The following is a 23474-nucleotide window of genomic DNA, read 5'->3' as shown; positions in this document are numbered from 1 at the left end:
ACGAAACGGAGATTTGAATTCACACCAATTAACGTTTTATTAAATTTCATATTTAAATTAATTTTACTACTACCGTTCTTTATAATTGCCGTAAACTTAGCTTCTCCCGGTTCCCAACTTCGAGATTCAGATTAATTAAACTGCTTCATTAATTCAATTATATTCATCGCTGGCGAGAAATATTCAAAATGTGGGCTACAATTCAAGGATGGAACGATAGAAATGGGAGAAAAATGAGTTTAGTTTTACGGAAAACAGCGAAATGTGAAGTCGAGGCAAATTTATAATTGTGATGTCTAGAAATGACTTGAAGGATTGATGTCCTTACAGGATGCAGACAAGTCGGAGACTTCAACAGTAGGCCAAGAAAGGAAACAATTATAATTAGTAATAAAGATAAGTACTTACTTGCACTCGTTTGGCACTGTGCAATGTCCATGTTCTTCATCACAACCAGGTAGGCATTGAGCTGCAATTAAAAAAAAATGTTTAATGAACTTCAAACACGTAACTGGGCGAGCGGAAATCAATTTCGAAATGGATTGTGATGTTCCTGCGTTTTTTGATGAAAAACTAGCGGAGATCGTTTGACCTTGAAAGCAGTACAGGTACAAAATAGAATTACGTAATTTGACTATTTTTAGATCGTTCACGTTTCATACAAAATCTAAAACTGCGGACGAGACTAGCCAGATCGTGTGTTTCCTCATAAACACATCATTATCGTGATAAACTTTTTTTTTCCAATAGATTATCCGACATCATTTCCAAATTGTTCGGAGGATAATTTGTTTAATTCGAAATAATAATCCTCAAAAAATAGCAATGATGAGAGGCCGTCAAAACGCAATTTTACGCAACAAGGCTTCTGTAACATCATTTCAAAGTATTAACAATCGAATTCATACAAAAGCAGTTGAGTTTTTTTTATGAATTTTGATTATTACCTATTAGTGTTCCGTTCTGAAGATTATTTTGATTTATTACTATGGTATAATCTGTTCAAGGTTAGAAGTTAGAATTCGATGTTGTTTTAAATGCGTATATGGATAACGAATCTGAATTTTTGCGTCGATATGTGACAATGGATGAAACATGGCTCCATCATTTCACTCCGGAGTCCAATCGACAGTCAGCTGAGTGGACTGCACACGATGAACCGAATCAAAAGCGAGGAAAAACACAACAGCCAGCTGGCAAGGTTATGGCATCAGTATTCTGGGATGCGCAAGATATAATATTCATTGATTTCCTCCAAAAGGGCCAGACCATCAACAGCGATTATTATATTGCGTTATTGGATCGTTTAAAGGATGAAATCGTTAAAAAATGGCCCCATTTGAAGAAAAAAAGGCGCTGTTTCATCAAGACAATGCGCCGTGTCACAAATCAATGGAAACAATGGCAAAATTGCATGAATTGGGCTTCGAATTACTTTTGCATCCACCGTATTCGCCCGGTCTGGCCCCCAGCGACCTTTTCCTGTTCTCAGATCTCAAAAGAATGCACGCTGGAAAGAAATTTAGCTCCAATGAAGAAGTAATCGCCGAAACTGAGGCCTATTTTGACGCGAAAGTCAAATCGTACTACAAAAATGGTATCGAAAAGTTGAAAGATCGCTGTATCGCTCTTGAAGACAACTATGTTGAATAATAAAATCGAATTTTGCCAAAAAAATGTGTTTTACTATAGTAGACCGGAGACTTTTCAGTTGGTATGGTTTTCAGAGCTTTTTTTGCTTATTCAACACGATATTTTTTATTTAATTTACTGAAAAACTGCAATTAGTGAAAGTGTATTTTTCGCAAAGTTTTCGATGTTGAAAAAAAAATTTCCAGTTGGGATTTCTGGATAATAGAGATGGAAATGTTCGATTCCTCAATATACATATATATGACAATGGGAAGTAATGTGCCAAGCATGGTTGATCGCATGAAAAAAGTCCCGAAGTCCAATGGAAAAAATGACGAATTTCGATTACAAAACAACAAAAAGTTTGACCGCGAAGAAGACGTGAGATTCTCAGCTGCTGTTGACTGAACAAGCAGCCGGTCTTCTTCCCACGATCGGAGCGTACCTGCTACGTGAGCTAAGACAGGACCGTAACGCTACTATGAGAAACCACCGGTGAATGGAATTTGAATTTATAATAAGAATTCGTACAGTTTACGGGACGCAACAACTTTCGACTGTATCGCAACACCGACATCCATCATTTCACATGTTTCCACGAATAAAACACAACTTTGGCAACTTTCGAATCGACGTACGTCGATAAAACTTCTTAAGAAACCTCGAACGTCCCTGTAGGGTGACTCCTGATCCCTCTTTCTACGTTCAGTAACTCGCTAGCCCGTTCTTCGGTTTCATATCATTAAATGACCAAGTACAGGTTTCGAAGGTATTCTATTAATGAATACCACAATAAGACACTACAGCCACAATAATTGATTCGTGAGAAAAAAAAATTGATAACCCGTTATCATGTACACGAAACTATTCGTCTACTGGACCGCTGTTTCTGTCAGATTCTGTCCCAATTTATTACGCGACAAAAAGTCGATTGATCACGATTCGACCAAAATGCAAACTACGCACGTGTTTACTCCAAATTGACGCCATCGACAGCTCGTATAAAAGGTTTGAAGTTTTTGCATTATATTGTTTATCGATAAAATTAGGTGAGTTAAGACCCCGCTGAAACTGACATTGACATTTAAATGGCAGATCCAAGTAATTACCGAAAATGGCAGAGTATTTGTGGCTGGTAAAGCGCCATGGCTTGGTCTAGTGTTGAAGAATAGTACGATATGAGCCATTTTGAAAGATTATTGAACTGCTCCTCTTTCTTTTCCTAATATCATTAAAGAAGCTATGGATCAGTGCGCTGCTTATGTCTCATTAAGTAATTACTTCATGGTTGGCAAATAGACGAAAGCGTACAGTCATTAAAAACTGAACACATAACTTCGTGGGGAAAGAGGTATATGCTTCATGGAAGCTACCATTTCACTTGAAACAAGAGTATAAATAGCTACTGGTCTTACATAAACCCGTTTTATCGGGAATTTCTATCGACATCGATAATTTCGAAGATATCACCAGAAAAAAAAAATACTTACGTTTGCTGCAGTAATCGCCAGTCCAGCCAGCATGGCAAATTCTTTCACCTAATGGTGAGCAGCTATAATGTCCAAAATTATCATCACGTGGCCTACAAAGATTTTCACAACCCTTTCCATAATAGTGTGGGTCGCAGGTAACTCTATACTCAAAACGTATCGTTGAAAACTTCGATACGTGCTGGTCTTCAGTCCAATGATCGCCAATTTCCAAGTATCTCTGCTTGCTCAACCTCGTTATCAAAACTGCAAAAAAAAATTGAGATTGAGTCAAAAGAATTCACACGAAATGCGACTATATAGAGGTTTCAAAACTCAATTGGCAAGCTGGGTAAGAGAGAACGTTAAAGTTAAAAATCATTGCCGTCGAAAGAAAACATGTTCCTTTTCACCTGTTCTGTTAAATGGGTACATATCCCAAAAAGGTGTACCTGATCAGAGCTTAATTAAGATTAAGATTTGAATCTAAAGTAAGTTAGGGACTGTAGACATACAGCTTCACCGGATACAGCTGTTTGGGACGTTTCTTTCAGGTGCTTTCAAATGCAGAGAGCCAGTTCAGATGGCTCCGTAGTCTTGGTTTGAGAAACGTGTTTCTTTTACATCATCGAGGTTATTTCGACTTTGGCGAAAAATTGTCGCACGGTGTCGAATCTAGGAATTTTGAAGGCCAATATACCACATTTCTCAAGGAGCCAGCATTGAGGAAAATTGATTTAAAATTGTACAAAATATAGAATCAGTTGCATAATAGTGAAACGAATGTTCATAAAAATTTGTAAGAACTTTGTATCGTTGGGGTATCAAAAAAACTATTTATTTTTTCTTAAAAATTTCGATATTTTAGAATCTATCTTTCAGATTTCACTGAAATTTTAGGTGTTTATGATAGAGTAAATTATGAAAAAAATTCAGGATATACACGGGAAAAATAATCAAGTTTTTTCGATTTTTTTTTGGTTATTACATACATGATTGAATGAATGCCAAGATGCAAGATGATATGAGAACGTAACATTAAAAAACAGTTCTATTAAAAAAAAAGGTTTTTATGCGAAATAAAAATTATAATGTAAAAGTTTACTGTTATTCGATGTTCTCAGGTTATCAACGTTTTTCTCGTATTTTACTTTTCGCTCGAGTGGAATTTTATCATCGCTGTTAAAACAAAAGAATAACCAGGAGGGTTTATAATTGTTTTTGCGAATTCAGATGTTGCATCGCAGGTAATAAATTTCTATTTTGGAGTTAGGCAAAATTCAGAAAGTTTGGGTTGACCAAATGCCGCACTAAATCATCTGTCGTTCACAGCATCTGGCCTTTAGAAATGGCACAACCACAAGGTCCGTTTAGAGAATTCCTACAGGTTTCATCTAACAAATGTTACCGGTATAACGAATCCACCGAAGGCAGAAAAAAATGTTCGACAACATGATTTCAGATACTCCAGAACGGAAAATACGTTCTACTTAGAGAAACGAAAACGGAAAATTCGAGTTGCACCTGCCCAAAAAATAAAACTACCTGACAAAACCACAATTCCTGAAAAACCCCCGTTAAAAAAATTTCATGCCTGTGAGCTTTTGAATTAAACAGAAGCCACGCTGGAAATAACAAGCAAGACGTGCTGCTCAAGGTGTATTTTAATTATGTCCAACTGTTACACCCTGTAAAACTGTGTTTTTTTTTTCGGTGAATCGTTCCATATGAGTGGCTCCCAAAACAACTGAAATATACTTAGTACAGCCAGCGCTACAAGTTGGCTTCAACGAAGCGAAGATGGCGTTCAGGTGAGACAATCTTATCGTGGAGGGTAAGAGGAAGTATCAAATATTCCATAAGTTGAGGGGAGAATGCACAAGGACAGGACATCCGGTGTGCTGTTTTAAATCGTGTACACACTTCAAGAACCTACCACGAAAAAAAAACCATTCTTAGACGTTGAAAGGAGAAAAAGCAGAACGCCAGGTTCTTTCTTCAAGTATGAATGGGACATTCACAATTGAAATTTACGCGTAAGGCTTGTGTAGTAAAGAAAAAGGATTGAATAATTCGAACAGGTTGAAAAAAATCGTATCTACAACTTTTTGTGAAAAAATAATTTTTGAATTAAAAGACTACCTTACGAATCGTTCGTGGAAAGATATTTTTAACTCCTTTGGAATTTGTTAGTTCATATTTTGAAATATGTATATTTTCTTGTTTCCCTCAGAAATTTTCACCATTTGTTGAAACAATTTTTATCGCGAAAATACGTTCTTATTTTTAATTCAACATATTTTTAAATTTCTCACTTCTATTTCGATGTTCAAATATCAACGATGATATCATGTTGCTGACGAAACTAATTGCTTCTTTCTCATACCAATTAAGTTTATCGAATTAAAATTTCAAATTCCAGAATACAACATCCAACGAAAACCGATTTGGACGATTCAAATCTGATTTCGAAGTAATTTATTTCAATCATATATCGTTTCCTTTTCATATAAAAATATTTTAGTGGGGCCAGATGAACTTTACTTAATTTCATTAAAACGAAACGTTAATAATAACATTAAATCACGAAAACAGGAAACCATTGTTTAGCATTTTCTTTAATTAATTACACATCAAACTTTCATTAGTTTGATTCAGGTGATTCTCCTACCTAGAGATCACGATCTTCGAATTTTGAAGGCAAAAATATCCAAAAAACCCATTTTGAAAACTTTACCGTTTACCTACAGTTTCGGAGTTACTAATTCTTGAAATTTTTCATTCAAAGAGGAGATAAACTATAGGTTTTTTTTTCATACAGATTTGAAAGGTTTTACATTTGGATCTGGGACTGCAAAAAGGGGTTGAAGTTACCGATCAACCCTTCCAACTAAACGAACATATGTTCCTGAACGGGTCACAAAAGAATAGAGGCTGTTTTAAAAAAGACTAAATGCCATGTTGAAGGTTTTTCGAATTTTCTCTTCGTGATCTGGTTATATACCGTATAGTCATGGCGCTGGTTTAAATTTAGATAATGCGTTTGACAGAGTCGACCCACGTGATCCAAAATATATATCACCTTTAACATGCCTTTAATAATCGAAACCGAGAGAGATTTTTCTCGAAAGATGACATCTGTGAAGTCCAGAACAAAGGATTGATACCTAACAGATCCTAGCCTGAAGATTTTACCGAGAAAAAAAATACGAAGCAATTTGTGAAGGTTAAACTTGGCAATAGTACCCCAGAAATCTTCGTGAAATACAACAATGAGGGTGAATAAACGTTGGCTGGCCTTTAGGTTGCCAGGTGTTCTTGAAACAAGAATAACCGTTCACCCTACTGGTTGTAGGGATGTTCATTTCATACAGTTGACAGAAGTTGATAAATGTTCCCTCTTCCAACGTATGAACGTAAGAAAGTTTTTAATAATACTTTTACGAAAATAACTATCAGAAAGTCCGGGAGAAATCTGAGATTATCTGATGAATAGTCTCATTCAAAAACAATAAAATATTTGTTCATCATTGATTACAATTGGTTCAAGATCGTTTCGAAAAAATCAGATAAAGCCATCATTCTGCTACTGAATAAATCGAGGAAGAAAAATCTCGAGACAATATCTATCAGAATCAGCAACCTACATTTTTTCCACTTAATGTATTCACTTCCTGAGACAATAGTTGTTAATTATAACGTGTGAAAAATATATTAATTATTTAATAGAAACTGTTCCATATACTGTAATTAATATTGTGATAAATGTGGACGTGGCTGCAAAATACAGAAGGAAAACTGTTAACTCCATGAATAAATAAACGTTGGGAAAATCGTTGAACCTTTTTTTTATTCATCGTGAAAAAAAAAAGTTTCGATGAACTTTTAGAGGGATATCAATGTACGCCTGGGAAATTTTCAAGAAGATTTCAATTTAATTCAACGAATTTTAAAACCAGCCTCAAACGTTGAATGAAAGCAAATTCAGATGCCAAAAACGTAACGTATGACCCTATTAGTTGATTGCAATTGGAAAATTTCCAAACATTGTATCCGTAGCTCGGATTTTATGACCCATTTTACAGTTTCTACGACATGTATACTATAATTTCTCGTTACCGAAACCGGAAACAAGCGACCGGAAAGCTGATTTCCACTGGAAATTAATGATTTCATCTCAAACTCGATACCATTCGATCCAACATTGAGAAATGCAACGAAAAACGGAGCAGGAGAAAACCAACGTAGCAGATTTGTTTTAAGTTCATTCTGAATCGGGAAAAATAAGAAGAATTTTCACACTACATGAAATAGGTTAGGTTAGGTTAGATTTTCACACTACGTGAAATGAGTTAGGTGACAGTTTGTTAAAATCCTCTCAAATAAATATTATTCAAAGATGCTGCCTTTGACGTATAAACAATCAAGTTTATTTTCATTATCGTTAGAATTTTTTTCGATAGTACCATTGTAAAGATTACTTTTCAATACTTTTTAATTTTTTCAATTTTAATGGTTCAAGTTCTCAATTGCCTTTCTACGAGGAAAAATAATCTGTTTAAACTCTCAAAACATATAGTACATTTTATTGTACAAAATTTCGACACACGTGCTTACTTCAAATTGACGTCATCGCAAGTTCTTCAGAGCTTTTATGCATACTTAAAAACATATGATTTTGTAAAATTAATGTATGCATATCATTCCCAAGTCCAATCCATGAAGATATGAATGAACAGGGCGATATTTTTCATGCTGTCAAAAACAGCGAATTTTTTTTCGCAATAAAAACTAAATTAATATTCCAGGCATATCCGCAGTCATATTAGTGGCACATCAGAGTGGAAAATCCGAATTGAATTGGACGCTTTCGAAATCCTAGATAAGCGTTCTATGTGAGCGGGATAGTTTTTCCATTCAGGGAAATTTTCCGGGTGGTCGATTCTTTTCATCCGTCGGCTCAAAATAGCAGCAGGGGAAAATCGATCTGATGGGAAATGTTAATTGAAAATTATTTACAGTAGAATGGGAAATATCTGGAGTTGGCAGGCGTGGAGTTCTGTCAAGTCTAGCGTAAAATTAAGTAGAGTTTTGCTGCATCGAACGAGCAGGAATTAAGTCATCGGTTAACTTGGAAAATCGGAAAATGCATTAGACGACCTAGCCTTGTTCTTGGCTTCCCTTCAGTCTCGGAACACAAAACACCATAAATTCAATCTGTCTGCTTGCCAAGATAAAAAGGGCAAAATAATGGGAAAATCGATTGACTATGAAAAACACCCTACCCGGAAAACTGCGGAAAGCCACCAAAACGATAAAAACTATAAAAATAGAATGATGAGATATACTGCGTCATAATATCTTATAGCGAAGAGTTCAGCGTTTCGGGTTTCTTTTCATCCTGAGGTCATTAAGTCCGACAATTTTCCATCGGGTTTCCTTCCATCCTCCTTTAACGGAGAAAAATGCAAATCGACTTTCCTTCTGGTCGTTGGCAGTTTCACAATTTCATTTCGAAGCTTCAGACTCAACCTTTCTTCATCATCAAGTCAATGTGTTGAGCCGGACATGCGTACTAGAGACGATTCAAGTCAATGATGAATAACTTACGGAGGATCTCACAATGCATATTCATATTTTTCGATTTTTTTCGAAAAAATTAACGGGAAGTTCCCATTCCGCTGCTTAACAATGTGGAATAAATTTCAATTCGAATCATCGTATCGTTCTCGATGAGAAAACCAGGCAAAAATGGTTTATGAAAATTGGAATATCAGATTGTGCCTGGAGCGGAAGAAGCTTCAGATTATCAGGAAGAGTAGAGGGCTGCAGATGACAGCTGCGATACATCTGGTTTCTTACCGGTCTTGCATTGTGAGATATTTATTTAGTTTTAAGAACTTGGCCCTGTTATCCTACCTCAGGGCCTCAGCATACGGAAGTGGCGGTGTTGATTCTACTCCTTAGATTATAGGAAGCCCAGGAAGCTTTCCCAAGAGACTCGTATAACATGCACTTGAACCCGCACATCTGTTTGATCTATCCAAATCTGAAGTCGATGTGACCTGTTTTCTGGTTGAGGAAGCGCCTTCATATCGGATTTCCTAGTGAAACACCTATATTTACTATCTTCGAGTTCCCAACGCTTACTACGAAGACACGACACGTCAACAAGTGGAAACCAACCTTCCTTAGACAAGTTTACTCAAATTTCATACTCTGTCGATAGAACCTTTTACTATGCATTTACTACCAAATAACGATAGGAGCTAGGAATTTTTGCTTGAATGTAAAGGTGACAAACATCTGTTGAAGTTGTATTGGGTTTTCCTAGACACCAGCAGGTACACAAAGAATGGTGCTTTCTGATTTTGCTAGACTTTCCGAGAATTGCACAAATCAGCCCAATACTGGTCCTTCACGTTGGATAGAAGAGAGGACAATTCAGTCTATGTTCAATTTATCATATAAAATAGATGCAAATATTGGTGAATAGCGATAAAGAATATTTAAAAGGCTGCTACGATGTTAGAATCATTTATAAAGACCTAATCAACTTCCACATAGATACGATTGCAACAATTCGTTATATTTTATACCAACGTTTCCAACGAAAAGTCCCTAACAAACATTCATTGAGGGGAATAGTTTTTGAAACCTCTATATCAAAAAATAATTGAAAAATTCAACTTACCTGATTGAGTCGTTTTATTTCCATGCCAAGCTTCAATTATAAGTGAAAATGTGCCCTGTAAACAAAAACAAAGCGGGTTCAGCATAAGTTCAATATCCGAAGAACACCACTGACTCAAACCTAAAACTTGAAAAAAAAATCCGAAACCGAGAGAATTTGAGGAAATAATAGATCTCTGAAACGAAAACAGATTAGGTACAACGGAAGTGCAATTAATCGCTAGTTCCACTAATTAGTTTACAAAAATATCCTTCCGTTACGTAGCACAGCTTCAGGATTTTTAATCTCGAAAAATATTTGTTTCGTCTAAGGATTCGAACTAATTGGGTGAGTTCTACCAAATTTGTAGTGGAATTCATGACAATCATATTCTGAAGGAATGAAAGAATAATGAGAGAGTGAATTTGCTAGAATTCACACAGTTGGTCGAGCATATTTTTTTATGATATTTACAAAGGTTGAAGCAATGCTTGTCTAATAAAGACAAACTGTCCCAGGGTATCAGGGACTTATAAGGAATTAGTTCTCGAAGAAATAAGAACAATGAATGATTCAGACATTATATTGTCAATTATTGTGAGCTCCTTCATAGGAAGTTGCTTTCATAACCAGTAGGTATATCATTCTCACGGAAACAATAATCTGATGAATTAATAGTTACAGTTAAAATGCCATATACTTGACAACAAACAGTTCCACGTTGATTATGCTCGTTACAAACCCATATTATGTTGTATACAACATAACCTTGAGTCTCAAATATTCACAGCAAATAGTTGAATTGAATTTATACATGTGCGGAGATAATTACAAGTGAAACGAAGTCAAGATTGTAAAGCTGGATCAATAAATCTATTGATAATTAATTTTGATTTTCTGTTCTTTCATTCCCACGGTTCGTACCTCAGCCGAGTACAAGATGCTACAAAATAATCGACCGGAAGTACACTCCGAGACGAAGATTCATACAAGACGAGACTGCTAGTCTTGGTGAGCGGGTTCAGAAACCATGGAGATCCACAAGAGCTTATCGTTATTGTTACGTTGTCTTGAACACCGTCTATACGATACGGTCTTCAAAGATGGAAAGAAGGTAATTTCAGTTCGAAGATGGACTCCATTCGAATTATGGAACTGGTTTAATACACAATTCGAGTCTTCGCCGTCTAACATCAGGAAGCTCTTCGCATTTCTAATAATTAAGTCATAGCTCAGTTTATAGACGAAATTTTATAATAGGATGTATTTCGAAAAGTCGTTTAATCTCGACAAGTTTGATCCACAATTTGAGTCTTCACCGTCCAACATCAGGAAGCTCATCGAATTTCTATTAATTAAGTCACAGATCAGTTTATGGACGAAATTTTATAATTCCATGTATTTCGAAAAGTCGTTTAATCGCGACAAGTTTGTTTCACAATTCACCGTCTAACATCAGGAAACTCTTCGCATTTCTAATAATTAAGACATAGCTCAATTTATAGACGAAATTTTATAACTGCATGTATTTCGAAAAGTCGTTTAATCTCGACAAGTTTGATTCACAATTCGAGTCTTCACCTTCTAACACCAGGAAGCTCATTGCATTTCTGATAATTAAGTCACAGCTCAGTTTATGGACGAAATTTTAGAATTCCATGTATTTCGAAAAATCGTTTAATCTCGACAAGTTGATCCACAATTCAAGTATACATCATCTAACATCGGGAATATAATCAAGTCAAAGCTCAGTACATAGACGAAATTTTATAATTCCATGTATTTCGAAAAGTCGTTTAATCTAGACAAATTTAATCCACAATTTGAATCTTCACCGTCTTACTTCAGGAAGCTTTTCGCATTTCTAATAATCAAATCATAGCTCAATTCATAGACGAAATTTTATAATCCCATGTATTTCGAAAAGTCGTTTAATCCACAATTCGAGTCCATCGCAGTTGTAATAATTATGTCATAACTCAGTTAATAGACGAAATTTTATAATCCCGTTCAGATGTTGACAAGCTGTCAACCTTCCAAACAATAAATCCCCAAAATAAAAACAGTTCTGTAGAAATAAACTAGCTGATTCATGCAAATAAAATTAGGCCATGTCTGATCCATTCAAAACGGAATTAGTTCAAATTTCGTAATTCTGAACGTTCCCAATCACTTTCCCTAAGCATCCTACGTTTAGTTACACCTTCGAAAATTAACATATCGCGAAGATGTAAATTTTCACCTACGTAATGTTGAAAATCGTAGAATGTGAACGTCATAAAGTTCAACAACACGAATTATTAGGGCCGTTAATAACTTGAAGATGGCACTTATGTGATGCACTCGTGAAGATACGGTAGATGAAGAACAGAACCGACTGGGGTTAGATAAGGTACGAAAATAAAACAATCGAGATTAAACGCTAAACGGGCAGACGAAATGAAAGTTTCGAAAAAAAGGCGGTCAGTGGTGTACCTGGTATAACACAAAACATGGGGATGAAATACTCGAACATTATTCAAGAAACATATTACAGTTGTCGGTTGAATGGAATTTGAATAGACATGGTAGGGGAAGTAGGGTGGAATTTGGCGGTAATATGGTTGGTGAATAACATTCGGGTACGTTGACTACGTTGAACTTACCGGCCAAGTGAATGGAATGGGGAATGCAATATTATTTTGGGGTGCGTCAGATCCAGGATTAGGTCCTAGCTCTGCAGTTATGACATCTCCAAAGGTGCAAGGGGTGGTCGTGTCGATTTTGACTTGGTACTCTTTCAGGCATACCCTAAACCTCGGCCTGCAGGCTCCAAGGCAATCGGATCCAGATTTTCCAGTGCAGCATTTTCCAAGATCGTCTTTTCCCGCTTGGTTGTCGAAGGAAAGTAGCCGCAATTCGAACAGTCCAGATGAGGCGGCCTGTCGAAGACAAGCACACCTTGTAATTTTTTTTTTTTTTGCCGGCATATAAAAATTCTCGAGAGCCGCCGATTTCATCGAAACAAACTTCTCAAAATGAGAAGCTATTAAAAGAACAAGAATTCATCGAAACATTAAATTTAGATCGGCGATCGGCGACTAATCAGAAGATGCTGTTTGGTCTCAACATCAAACTGAGTTTCGGATGAAAATACATCTCAACACGCCGACTCTTGATACATTCAAACAGTTCGCGTTTTGAACTTGAACATCATTTTGTGAATAAATGCAAAGTTTATTAATAGGCTTAAAACCCGCCAGCCTGTTTTCTTTTGAATTTAATCGAAGCATTCGAGACACTGACCAAGGCAAAAATCTCAAAGTCTCGAGCGCTAATTGAACCAACAAATAAAACTTTTTAAGTAAATAGACAAGACGACTTACCTGCTGAAGAGTCAGTAGGACTCCGACTAGTATCATCAACATCCAAGACATTTCGATCGCTTTTCCGTATTACAGGTGATAATAATGAAGATCTAGCGATGATGTTACCTCAGAGATGATCTGCAAATCCACGCCATAGATAATTCCTTGATATAATGAGTTTTAAGTCACTTGTTAACATGCGTTAAGGTTTGTTATTGTTTACACCAGTCACCTATATCGCGACAAAAATTAACGGGTATGGTATTCAGTTAAATACACCCCATTACGCACTGACGATGACAGTTTGATCGCAAGCACAACACATAAGAAATATGATGGAAGCACTGTACACGGTAATCCACAAGAGATATTTAGCGACGTTCACGATACGTATATCGAAATATCGAGCGTACACGGCACTGTGTACAAGAGTCAGATGCAGACTGTGCTTTTGAGAGCGAGCGACAGCCGACGGTGTGAGAGCGTCTGCCAAAGGGTGGGGAGCGCACTAAGGGGCAACTACTTCCGCCACACTCGTAAGCTAGCTAGCTTGCCGTGGTGCACTACTTTTTGTCGCTCTGCTAGCTGGTTTTCAGCTACCCTCGGCTGTCGCATGAGGGACGGCAGCTGTTTACCGGCTGCCATAGGGTAACAACGCGCTCTGTGGTGCAACCCACCTACTCCATACGCCACAGAAGCATCATGTGTTACGTGACAACAAGTCGCCTTCGGCTAACTGGTGCTCTTTCGACTCATCTCCTTTTGTCACCTCTAATTGCTACCTTCGATTTCCATTCTTCTCTTACCGTCATTAAGGCCCTTATTACTATTATTTCTGTGACACCATCATCCCCCCCGCTCCTCTAGTGTGTTCACATCTGAATTATTTCTTTATGATTACAAAATACGTATGTTTGTATCGCTTCAGGTCGTACACACTTCTTCCTACAGATATGTCCGTATGTCGTATTGGTTTAAGGCAAGAAAACAACGCTATGTCGTTTTTTCAAATCTGACCTCAAAAAAAGCACATATATGAAATCACAGGCTTTTGCGCTTTCGTGCAAAAACACATGACAAAATTTTGCATGATCCTTTGAAACGTTATTTAAAACCATGTAGTTGATTTTAGCTTGGTAAATGGTTTCCTTTTCATGACATTTTCCATGACCAATTTGCACATTTGCGGCTATATTTCCTCAATAACTTCCATCTTCTAGGTCTTGAATCTATAGTGGAACATTGGCATAGACTTAACCTTTCATGTGACCCCTAAGAACAAAGTCTAAAGGTGTTAAATCACAAGATCTCGGTGGCCAAAGTGATCACGGCCAGGAAACGTTTCTTGTACAATTGCAATTGTTTCGTTGTTTGTGTGGCATATAGCGCCGTCTTGTTGCAAATAAACGACCAAAGACTTAAGTATTTATGCAAAATGCTCAAAGTGAAATGTCGTTTCGCAAGATTGACGAGGAATCGACAAACCTGGATTTTTGTCAACACTACGCGCTACAGCAGCAATATTCTCAGTTGTTCTTCATTGACGCACACAGTTTCGCTTTTTCACATCACTAACTTGTCCCAACAGCTTAAATTTTTCCACCAGTTTCGCTATTTCCGGCCGAAAAGGTGCTTCACGATGATCCAAAGTTGCTTTAGTTTTGCGAACTGTTACTGCCATTTTCACCGTTTTTGTTGTGAATTCAATGTAATATTGAAGCGTATATCGTTCCATTTTTAATAATGACGTAGTTATTACTTGTCAAATGTCAAAATATGACTGCCTCAAAAGTGACAGCTGACCAAATGGCGGGCTCTTCAAAATGAAATTTTTTATTGAAAAATCTTATAGTATCTATCTATAGTATTCGAGATGTCAGGAGAATTAAATCATTCAATTCTTCTGAAAGCAGAACTGAATAGAAAAATTCCTGGTCTATCTCAGTTTTCAAAATATGTGTCCTCAAAATCCCTTCCTATTGAACACAATTACTCAATTAACTTGTAAATTGAGGCCCCACGAAAACATAGAATTACTCCCTTCTATTACCAAATCATAGAACATTCTGAATACAAATTTGTATATTTCAGATGCAATTTACAATTTTTATTTTTAATTAATGTTGTGATTGCCTGCAAAACATTAGAAATAAATCAGTTCATTTCCAGAAAGATTCTGGGTTCTAGTTGATTTTGACTTAGAGCTCAATCATTTAAGACCATAATTGGATAATAATTCACAAATTATCCTCATTTCAGCCTTCTATTTTCCAGGAACAAGCTTACAATTCGTTGTATTTGTTGTGCTTACTAACAAAAGCCACGTTTCATGTTTAGTATTGTTAATAATTAAGGAATTTCATTTTGCTGGACCTGTTAGAGATTTTGAACTATTGTTTATATTGACTCGATGTTGAAATGCTGTAAATTGTATACAAATATTTGCTATTATTCTTCATCTCACAAATAACTTCAAATTTTTTTGTAAAGACTTGCTAAGAATTCTAAACAAAGGCTTATCACTTTTCGTTCATATACTCAATCAATATTCAAAATCCTATAACTTTGGTACAAGAATTGTTAACTATTTCTAATTGTATTTCAAATCCAAATTATTAATTTCAAGGACTGAAAACAATGTTTTTGTTCCAATTCTCATTGATCTCTCACAATTTCATTATTTTTCAATATTGAAGCTTGCCAAATTCTCAAAATGCCAGGTTGTCAACCCCTTAGGGGTTGAAAGTTTGAAACACGTGTAATATTTGACATACCAGGAAGATCCTCACCAGATGTTTTATTACATCCAAAAACACATTTTTCTCGGCCTAGAAAAACCATTCGAAGTTTGGGAAAGCAATAAATCAACCAATGACATTGTCGAATGGTATTCCATTTTCTATTGAGATATCCATTCTGTGTAATTTTATTTGATTTTTGACCGAATTTTGGTTTGAAATCATGGAATTATCACAAAAAATAAATTGAATTGTCGATCGAGTAGTTACTATTATCATAGTTATTGGACAGGACCGCATTTGGCACAAATATTAATAAACTCTTCCTAACCAGAGAAAAGTATCGAAATGTGGAAGCTACAAACGATGAACCTTATTTACACACGAACCATTGTGGTTGAGGTTATAACATGTAAATTATATAACGATAAATTACCCTTATTTCATAATTTTCAATAGTGTGAGTATTTTTTTTTCGTTATTAAAATAGTTATTTCAAAAACTCTAATGAATTCCATTTTTTTATTCCAGGGGGGGCATCTGCCCCTCGTTGGGTACGCCCATGCTTTAACCCAAAAGTACAGAAAAATTTGAAACTTACTTGTCAATATAATGGTAATCCTATACAATGGTCAGTCTGGCACATACATTTATGTTCACTCACACACTATAAATTAACTTACACTTAAATTAACTTCACAAAACACTTGAAATAGAAATTTCGTTCAAAATTTCAGCGACACTTCCACTGTAGAATCTCCTGTTTTCCAGTAATGGAAAAGTATAGTTCTTCGAAAGTATCACTATATACTTTTTCATTCTTTGGCTCATCCCTTTACCTATAGAACAAATTCACAGATGTAATATTCGCAGATTTAATTCGAAATATGTATTTGAATTAATTTCTCGGGAATATCCAAAAGGCCTTATGATCCCTTGATCCTCTAGGATCAGGGGAAATTCTAACATTCCAAGCTATTTTCTCTGGATTTGAATAGTTTAGTTCTTCTAAACGTATTAAAAAAATCTGTTCCTTGCATCAATCAATTTTAAGGGCTAATTTCTCACTGTTATTAATGGCTTAAAACTTGTGTGCACATTTGAAGATTCTTTTTTTCGAATTATGAAGATTGAGTTCATCTTTTCTGTTCAAAAAATAATTGAAGCGCCTGCGCGCTGGTTTATCTGTCCATTCACAATTCAGCTATACAAGGTATGCCAAACGAATAAGATGTTTCTTGTGAACAGGACAAAGGATGGAATTTGAAATTTGCTCACTTAGATTTTATAAATTCTAAAATTTTTTTTTTGTAGCAACAACATTCGAACCCAGGCTCTATTTCTGAATGTAATATAATAAAAATATTATTTGAACTAATAAAAATTTAGGGCTTCTCCTGAAAACTGTTAGACATATACAGGATGTCCCGGAAAAAATGCGACAAACGAATACCATGAAATAAGGTGATCATGGAGGACTCGTATCAAGATGTTTCAATCGCCTAAGTGCCAAACAGAAATTAAGAATTATTATTATGACTTAATTCTTTGTGGTTACGTAAACGGAAAAAAAATTATAATGTTCATTTACAGGGTGATCCAATATTCACGAAAATAGAAAAAGTCTGAAATTTTCCTAGTCCGGGTCTGATTTATTTGATTCCGGAAATATTGAAGGAATGTGATAGTAAAGGGTGACAAAACTTCAAAATTTGAAATTATTCGGTCGATAACTTAAACAGTTATTGAACTGTGAAATTTCACTCATGAGATGAACAATCACCCTGTATATCAGTATATCCCAAACGAAGGCACTATTGAAACCTCTTGATACAAGTCCTTCATGATGACCTTCATTCATGGTATCCGTTTGTCGCATACTTCCCGGGACACCCTGTATAAATGAAATTCCTCCCAGTTCGAGAACAGAATCCATTTTACTTCAAAGCGAAAAATTGAGGTTTCAAACTGAAAAAAATCATTTATCGGAAATCTAGATCCACATGATGGTTTATGTGTGTAAAATTTCTTGTTTCTAGCTGTCGTTTCTCGAACTGATAAGTAAATCAACAATAAATCAACAGTCAACGTCTACACCCACTATGAAGTTAAGACCACTTGTAACAACCCTGTATAAATGCATCTGCAATCGCCAAAATGGCGATATATCGATATAAATATTTACAAGAACGATTAAATCTCGATCTCAATCTCTCCAGAAACAGTCTGCATACAAAAAGAAGCTTCAATTCTTTCGCCCGAGGCGACAAGATTTTGAAAGTGATTGAATGTCCCAACCTTCTGGCCTTTTCATCTAGTTTTTAGCAAACATCTGTCTTAGATAAGCCGTATTCTGCAGCCGGCCCAAGAATCTTAAGAGTTATTAAAAAAGAACGAGGGATTGAAACTGACAGAAGGGGTTAACACCGCCATGTGGTCTATTTTTAAAGACACTAAAATAGTAAGGTACCTTACAATTTGTGGGTGAATTTAGAAACATACAGCCAATCCGAGGCGTAATGGTTTTTATTAAGTGTATTTTGAAGTTTATGTTCCCGGGGTTACCACCTAATTGTTACTTGGTTAAGCTATTCGTAAATAAAATGAGGGTTAGGAACCAATGTCAAGATAAACATTTTTGTTTACCGTCTTCCTTCACTCCCGAATTCCTATACGTAGGTGAATATTTAAATACGTTTTCACCAAGAAAAGAACACAAAACGAATTTTTTATCTTCTCTTCAATTATTGATTATAGAAGTTGTACAAACAGGGGCAAACTAGATTAAAAAAAGTAATCGAAATTGCTATTTGACAGTACAATTATTATTCTCCTTTTTATTGACTTACTAAGGTATACAGGATTATTCATCGCGATGGCCTATTAGACGTTTATGAAAAACAAATCATAATTTTGTGCTGAAAGTTTGCATATTGGGGATTGAGACAATGATCTTTTTAAAATATTTTATAACTCCACAACTTCCGGTTATACCGAAAACAGACTACTACTTATTTCAAATGGCACACCCAGTATATTATTGCATTATTATACACTGTGTCCGTAATGTATGGAACAAATTCATTTTTAGCTAAACAGACCATTTAAAGAAATAATCCTGAAACACGTCGATTTTTTATTTTAATTTACCTTATTTCAAAATAATAATCTAATATACAGGGTGAATTACTTTCGAGTAATAACGTCACCGTCATTTTTTTTTCAAATGAAACACCCCCATTTTGTCTCAATTTTCCGATAACTCTAGCTGAGCTGATTCAAAAAATGTATCACATGTTGATTCCAATTGGTACAGGGTGGACAATTATTAGTTAAATTAACAATATTTTCTAAAATACTTATTGTCTAGCGGCAATTGGTTTGAATGTTATATCCTGTAGTTTGTTACATTTTTAGATTAATAAAAATGAGCTATTTCCAAACATGTTTGGTACTTGTGGTTCAGCAGACAGAATTTGAAAGAAATTATTTCTTATCAATTTAAAAAAAAAAACATAGTCGTCTAGTTTTTTGTGAAATGTCATTATTTGTTTAGAAATTTATTGGTGTTCAATGACAGTTTAGTACTTCAATAGTTTTGATATTCGTGAATGTTTCAATTATTGCTTAGATTTAATTTATTATGTTTGTCCACCCTGTACCAATTGGAATCAACATGTGATACATTTTTGGAATCAGCTAAGCTAGAGTAATCGAAAAATTGAGACAAAATGGGTGTGTTCCATTTAAAAAATATGACGGTGACGTCATTACTCAAAAGTAATTCACCCTGTATATTATATTGTTATTTTAAAATACGGTAAATTAAAATAAAAAATCGACGTGTTTCAGGATTATTTCTTAAAATGGTCTGTTTAGCTGAAAATGAATTCGTTCCGTACTTTACGGACACAGTGTATATCCTAATTTCTGTACAATTGGAAAAAGTTGAAGGATTAAAAATCGTCGAATGAATTCTCGAATAAGAAAGAAAAAGGATAAAATTGTGGCCTGTTTCAGGCTTGCAGGAGTAGTAATTCAGCTGAAACAATACAAAGAGCGTTATTCCATCCCTTAATAGAGGTTATTGTCATCAGAAGCACAGATTCCATTTATCAGTTTTTATCTTCAACGAGGCAAGATAGGGGAGATGAATAGAAGACACCATTAAAGGAGCTTCAGTTGAAAAATGGCCAAGCTCTCAAAACCCTAATTTGGGGTTCAACAAAGAGCCCGAATTCATACAGCGATTAAAAAAAAAAAATTGATATCGGAGATTGTGGTGGGTGAATGCTGAATTGCGAAGTACTTCCTGGGCTGCTAAGGATTTCCGCCCTTCCGTACCACCGGAAGTGACCCCAATATTGGATCATCTCAGTCTGTGGGATAAGTAAACTACGAAAGCGAATATAGGATAAGATTGACATGGCAGTGCCCAAAGGTACACACCCTGAATATTTGCACCACTATAACAATAAATATCTTTATTTATGTGCCATAAAAGCTTCCACCTCGATGTAGTTGTGAAAAGATGCAGAAAGCGTCAACTTTTCCAACTCCAAGAAATAATCCACTTTAAATCGTTGCAAACTTAAAAGGTCTAGACTCTAGAACGATAATTGTACGCAAAATTTATATTATCGTAGGTAAAGGCTACCGTTTTGTTATGTTTATGGTCTTTTCATTGCTAGCCGTTAAAGATTCCGTTGTTGCCACAAAAGTTTTCAATAATTTAGTCTGGAGTTTGTAGATAAAATATACCCTGGGTGTTGAAATTTCCGGTTTGTTGATAACGTGAATATATTAGAGAGATTTTTAGTCCTTCTTTTATCATCCTTAATATTTCGGAAGTAAAACTATTTCGAATCCTACCTGAAATTTTTGAAATTCAAATAATTTATCAACTCGAGTGTTAACTTTAATTTTGGACCAGGGTTCATTCAAAGAATATATCAAAAAGTGAATGCTGGACCTTTTAAAGTTATTGTCTGATGCATAAATTTCAGAGGCTGAAATCAATTAATCGAATAAAAAATCAATTCTAAAGCAGAGCTGTCAGCAGAAAATATCTTAGAATAGCCTCTTTTGAATATTTTTTGTTGTTCAAGGTTATTAGATATGTATAATAAATACCTAACAAGGGTTAGGACCATTGAAATCAAGTGACCCATTTGGATTAAGCCAATATTTCGACTTCATCAAGACCACAAAGAAAACAAACATATTATAAGTTGAAATATCAAATATGTATAAATAAAAGGTAACTAAGTCGAAGTTTCAAACATTTGCTCACCAAATTCATTTAGTCCAATGAAGTTGATTTGCTTGGGATTATTGAAAACTAACACTAACACTATATTAAATAAATAAAATCTAAGAAAAAACGACATAAACATTAAAAAATCTGTTATAAAATTGCAATCACTGTCAGCACTCAGCACAAACTGTTGAATGAGTAATATTTTGATTTCCATACACATGTCCATGTGTCAACATATTTATGGGTTGTGGAATTCCGGATATCTGTCTTAAAAATGATCTTATACTCGACTTAGATCTTGTGTATCGGTTCGCTTATTGACAGTATCATTGAGTTTCATGAAAATCATTTGGCTGAGGTTTGAAAATTTCGAAATTGAAAAATATGTGTTGGAAAGAACGATTTATTGAAAAACTTGAATACAATATTGTGACTGAACGGATCTTCTGTGAATGGAAAAGCAAAACTTCGGTAGGTGGCTGTCACGTTTTTTTTTTTCATTTTTACAACGTGTCTAACTTAACAAGAAAAGGTCTAAGAGGTTTTGTTGACTTGAAAATCCCCTTTAATTTTCGAAAAATATTCACCTTTCGTACACATTTGGTAACAACCTGTATACACTTACCAAACGAGAACATCAAAATACAGGGTGATTCACCGGGATTGCCTATTAGACGTTTATGGAAACTAATCATAATCTTGAGCTGAAAGTTTGCATAGTGGGGTTTGAGACAATGGTATTTCTACCTAAAATATTTTCGATCTCTACAACTACCGGTTATTTCGGAAAAAGACTACTGCTTCCTCATTTTAAATGGCACACCCAGTATATTATTACATCATTAGATAGCTTTTTTGACGACAATTTCGGCAATAAGTCATACTTTAGGTGAAAACTCAACGGTTCATAAGTTAATGGGATTTTTATGAAAAAAATGATGGCGATGGGGACTCATATTTTTCTGAATTTTTCGGCAGTTGAAGCTTTTTTCGCAACATTTTTCTTCTTTTTCGATTCTGCAAATACATAGTATTATAAGACTGTTTGCGGTTTGGACCAAAAATGTACAGGGTGTTCATAAGAAGATTATAAACTTGGACAACTTTCAAATTAGAACCTATATTTTTTATTATTCATTAAGTTATCGAGGAAGAACCTTAAATGAATGAAAACCGCAATTCCTAACTATGTGGAGTAGTCCGTGACTTCCGGAAAACACAGAAAGAAACTAAAATTCGATGTTTGGATATCTGAATTTTGCATTTCATAAATCATAATTAATTTTTCGTTGGAATTGTTAAGAAATCCATAAACCAATACAATTTTTAATTACGAATAATTCATTAAAATTCTTGAAAGGTCAAATTTAATTATGAAAACATCGAATTTTAGATCCTTTCTGTGTTTTCTGGAAGTCACAGACTACTTCACACAGTTAAAAATTACAGTTTTTCCTCATTTAAAGTTCTTCCTGGATAACTCTTGAAGTATTAATTTCAGGTATAGGGTTTGCTTTTGTTACCCCCACTATTTTTTTACGTAGAATCGACTGAGATAATAAAAAATATAGGTTCTAATATGAAAACCTCAAGTTTTGATGAATTTGAATTGTCCAAATTCATGATCTTCTGATGAACACCCTGTACTGTTTTGGTCCAAACCGCAAACAGTCTTCTAATACTACGTATTTGCAGAATCCAAATCGAAAAAAAATTTTTTTTCTTCAGAAATATTCGAAAAAATGTGAGTCCTCATCGCTACAATTTTTTTCATAAGAATCTCATTAACTCATGAACCGTTGAGATTTTACTCAAGGTATGGCATATTGCCGAAATTGTCATAAAAAAACTATCTTATGATGCAATAATATACTGGGTGTGCCATTTAAAATAAGGAAGTAGTAGTCTGTTCCCGGTATAACCGAAAGTTGTAGAGATCTAAAAATATTTCAGAGAGATAGATCATTGTCTCAAACTCCAATATGCAAATTTTCAGCTCAAAATTATGATTAGTTTTCCATAAACGTCTAAAAGGCGATATCGGTGAATCACCCTGTATAGGACGAAATTTTCATACTGTCAATTAGCCTATTTCCACTAGGTAAGGAAACCCGTGAAAGGAATACCTTTCGAGGTACCAGCTGTCGTGGAAATTTCGATTCCACAGAATGCATGTCACGAGCCATTCAACCCTGTCACAATTATGAACGAACTGTTACTAAAAATAGTCATAATAAGCTTCTGCATAAGATTTAGGGCCGAGGATGTTTTTTACATGGCAGGAAATATTGATTATTAGCAAATGCCGCTTTTTTTTTAAGGGCACATTTTAATATAGCCATCCTGCAATAGTTC

The 23474-nt window shown here is 35.1% G+C and overlaps 1 protein-coding gene across 2 annotated transcripts in view; it reads right to left on the bottom strand.

The window, feature by feature from the left end:
- The window catches only part of LOC123686096 (neurogenic locus protein delta), a 28706-nt gene extending 7387 nt beyond the window's left edge, over positions 1 to 21319 (bottom strand). The window contains exons 1-7 of one of the 2 annotated variants that reach the window (XM_045626078.1): positions 21153 to 21319; positions 16461 to 16698; positions 13140 to 13259; positions 12420 to 12695; positions 9796 to 9850; positions 3123 to 3368; positions 409 to 469 (exon numbers count right to left, since the gene is read on the bottom strand). In XM_045626078.1, coding sequence (XP_045482034.1) covers positions 409 to 469; positions 3123 to 3368; positions 9796 to 9850; positions 12420 to 12695; positions 13140 to 13190 — 689 coding nt within the window. In that variant the 5' untranslated portion in view covers positions 13191 to 13259; positions 16461 to 16698; positions 21153 to 21319. Of the gene's footprint in view, positions 1 to 408; positions 470 to 3122; positions 3369 to 9795; positions 9851 to 12419; positions 12696 to 13139; positions 13578 to 16460; positions 16699 to 21152 lie in introns of those variants that run through there. The other variant, XM_045626079.1, reaches the window with a different exon arrangement.
- Between the last annotated feature and the right edge of the window lie 2155 nt (positions 21320 to 23474).

Source organism: Harmonia axyridis, chromosome X (assembly GCF_914767665.1).
Source record: "Harmonia axyridis chromosome X, icHarAxyr1.1, whole genome shotgun sequence".
Classification (NCBI taxonomy): Eukaryota; Metazoa; Arthropoda; class Insecta; order Coleoptera; family Coccinellidae; genus Harmonia; species Harmonia axyridis.
This window is presented reverse-complemented; position numbering and strand designations above follow the sequence as displayed.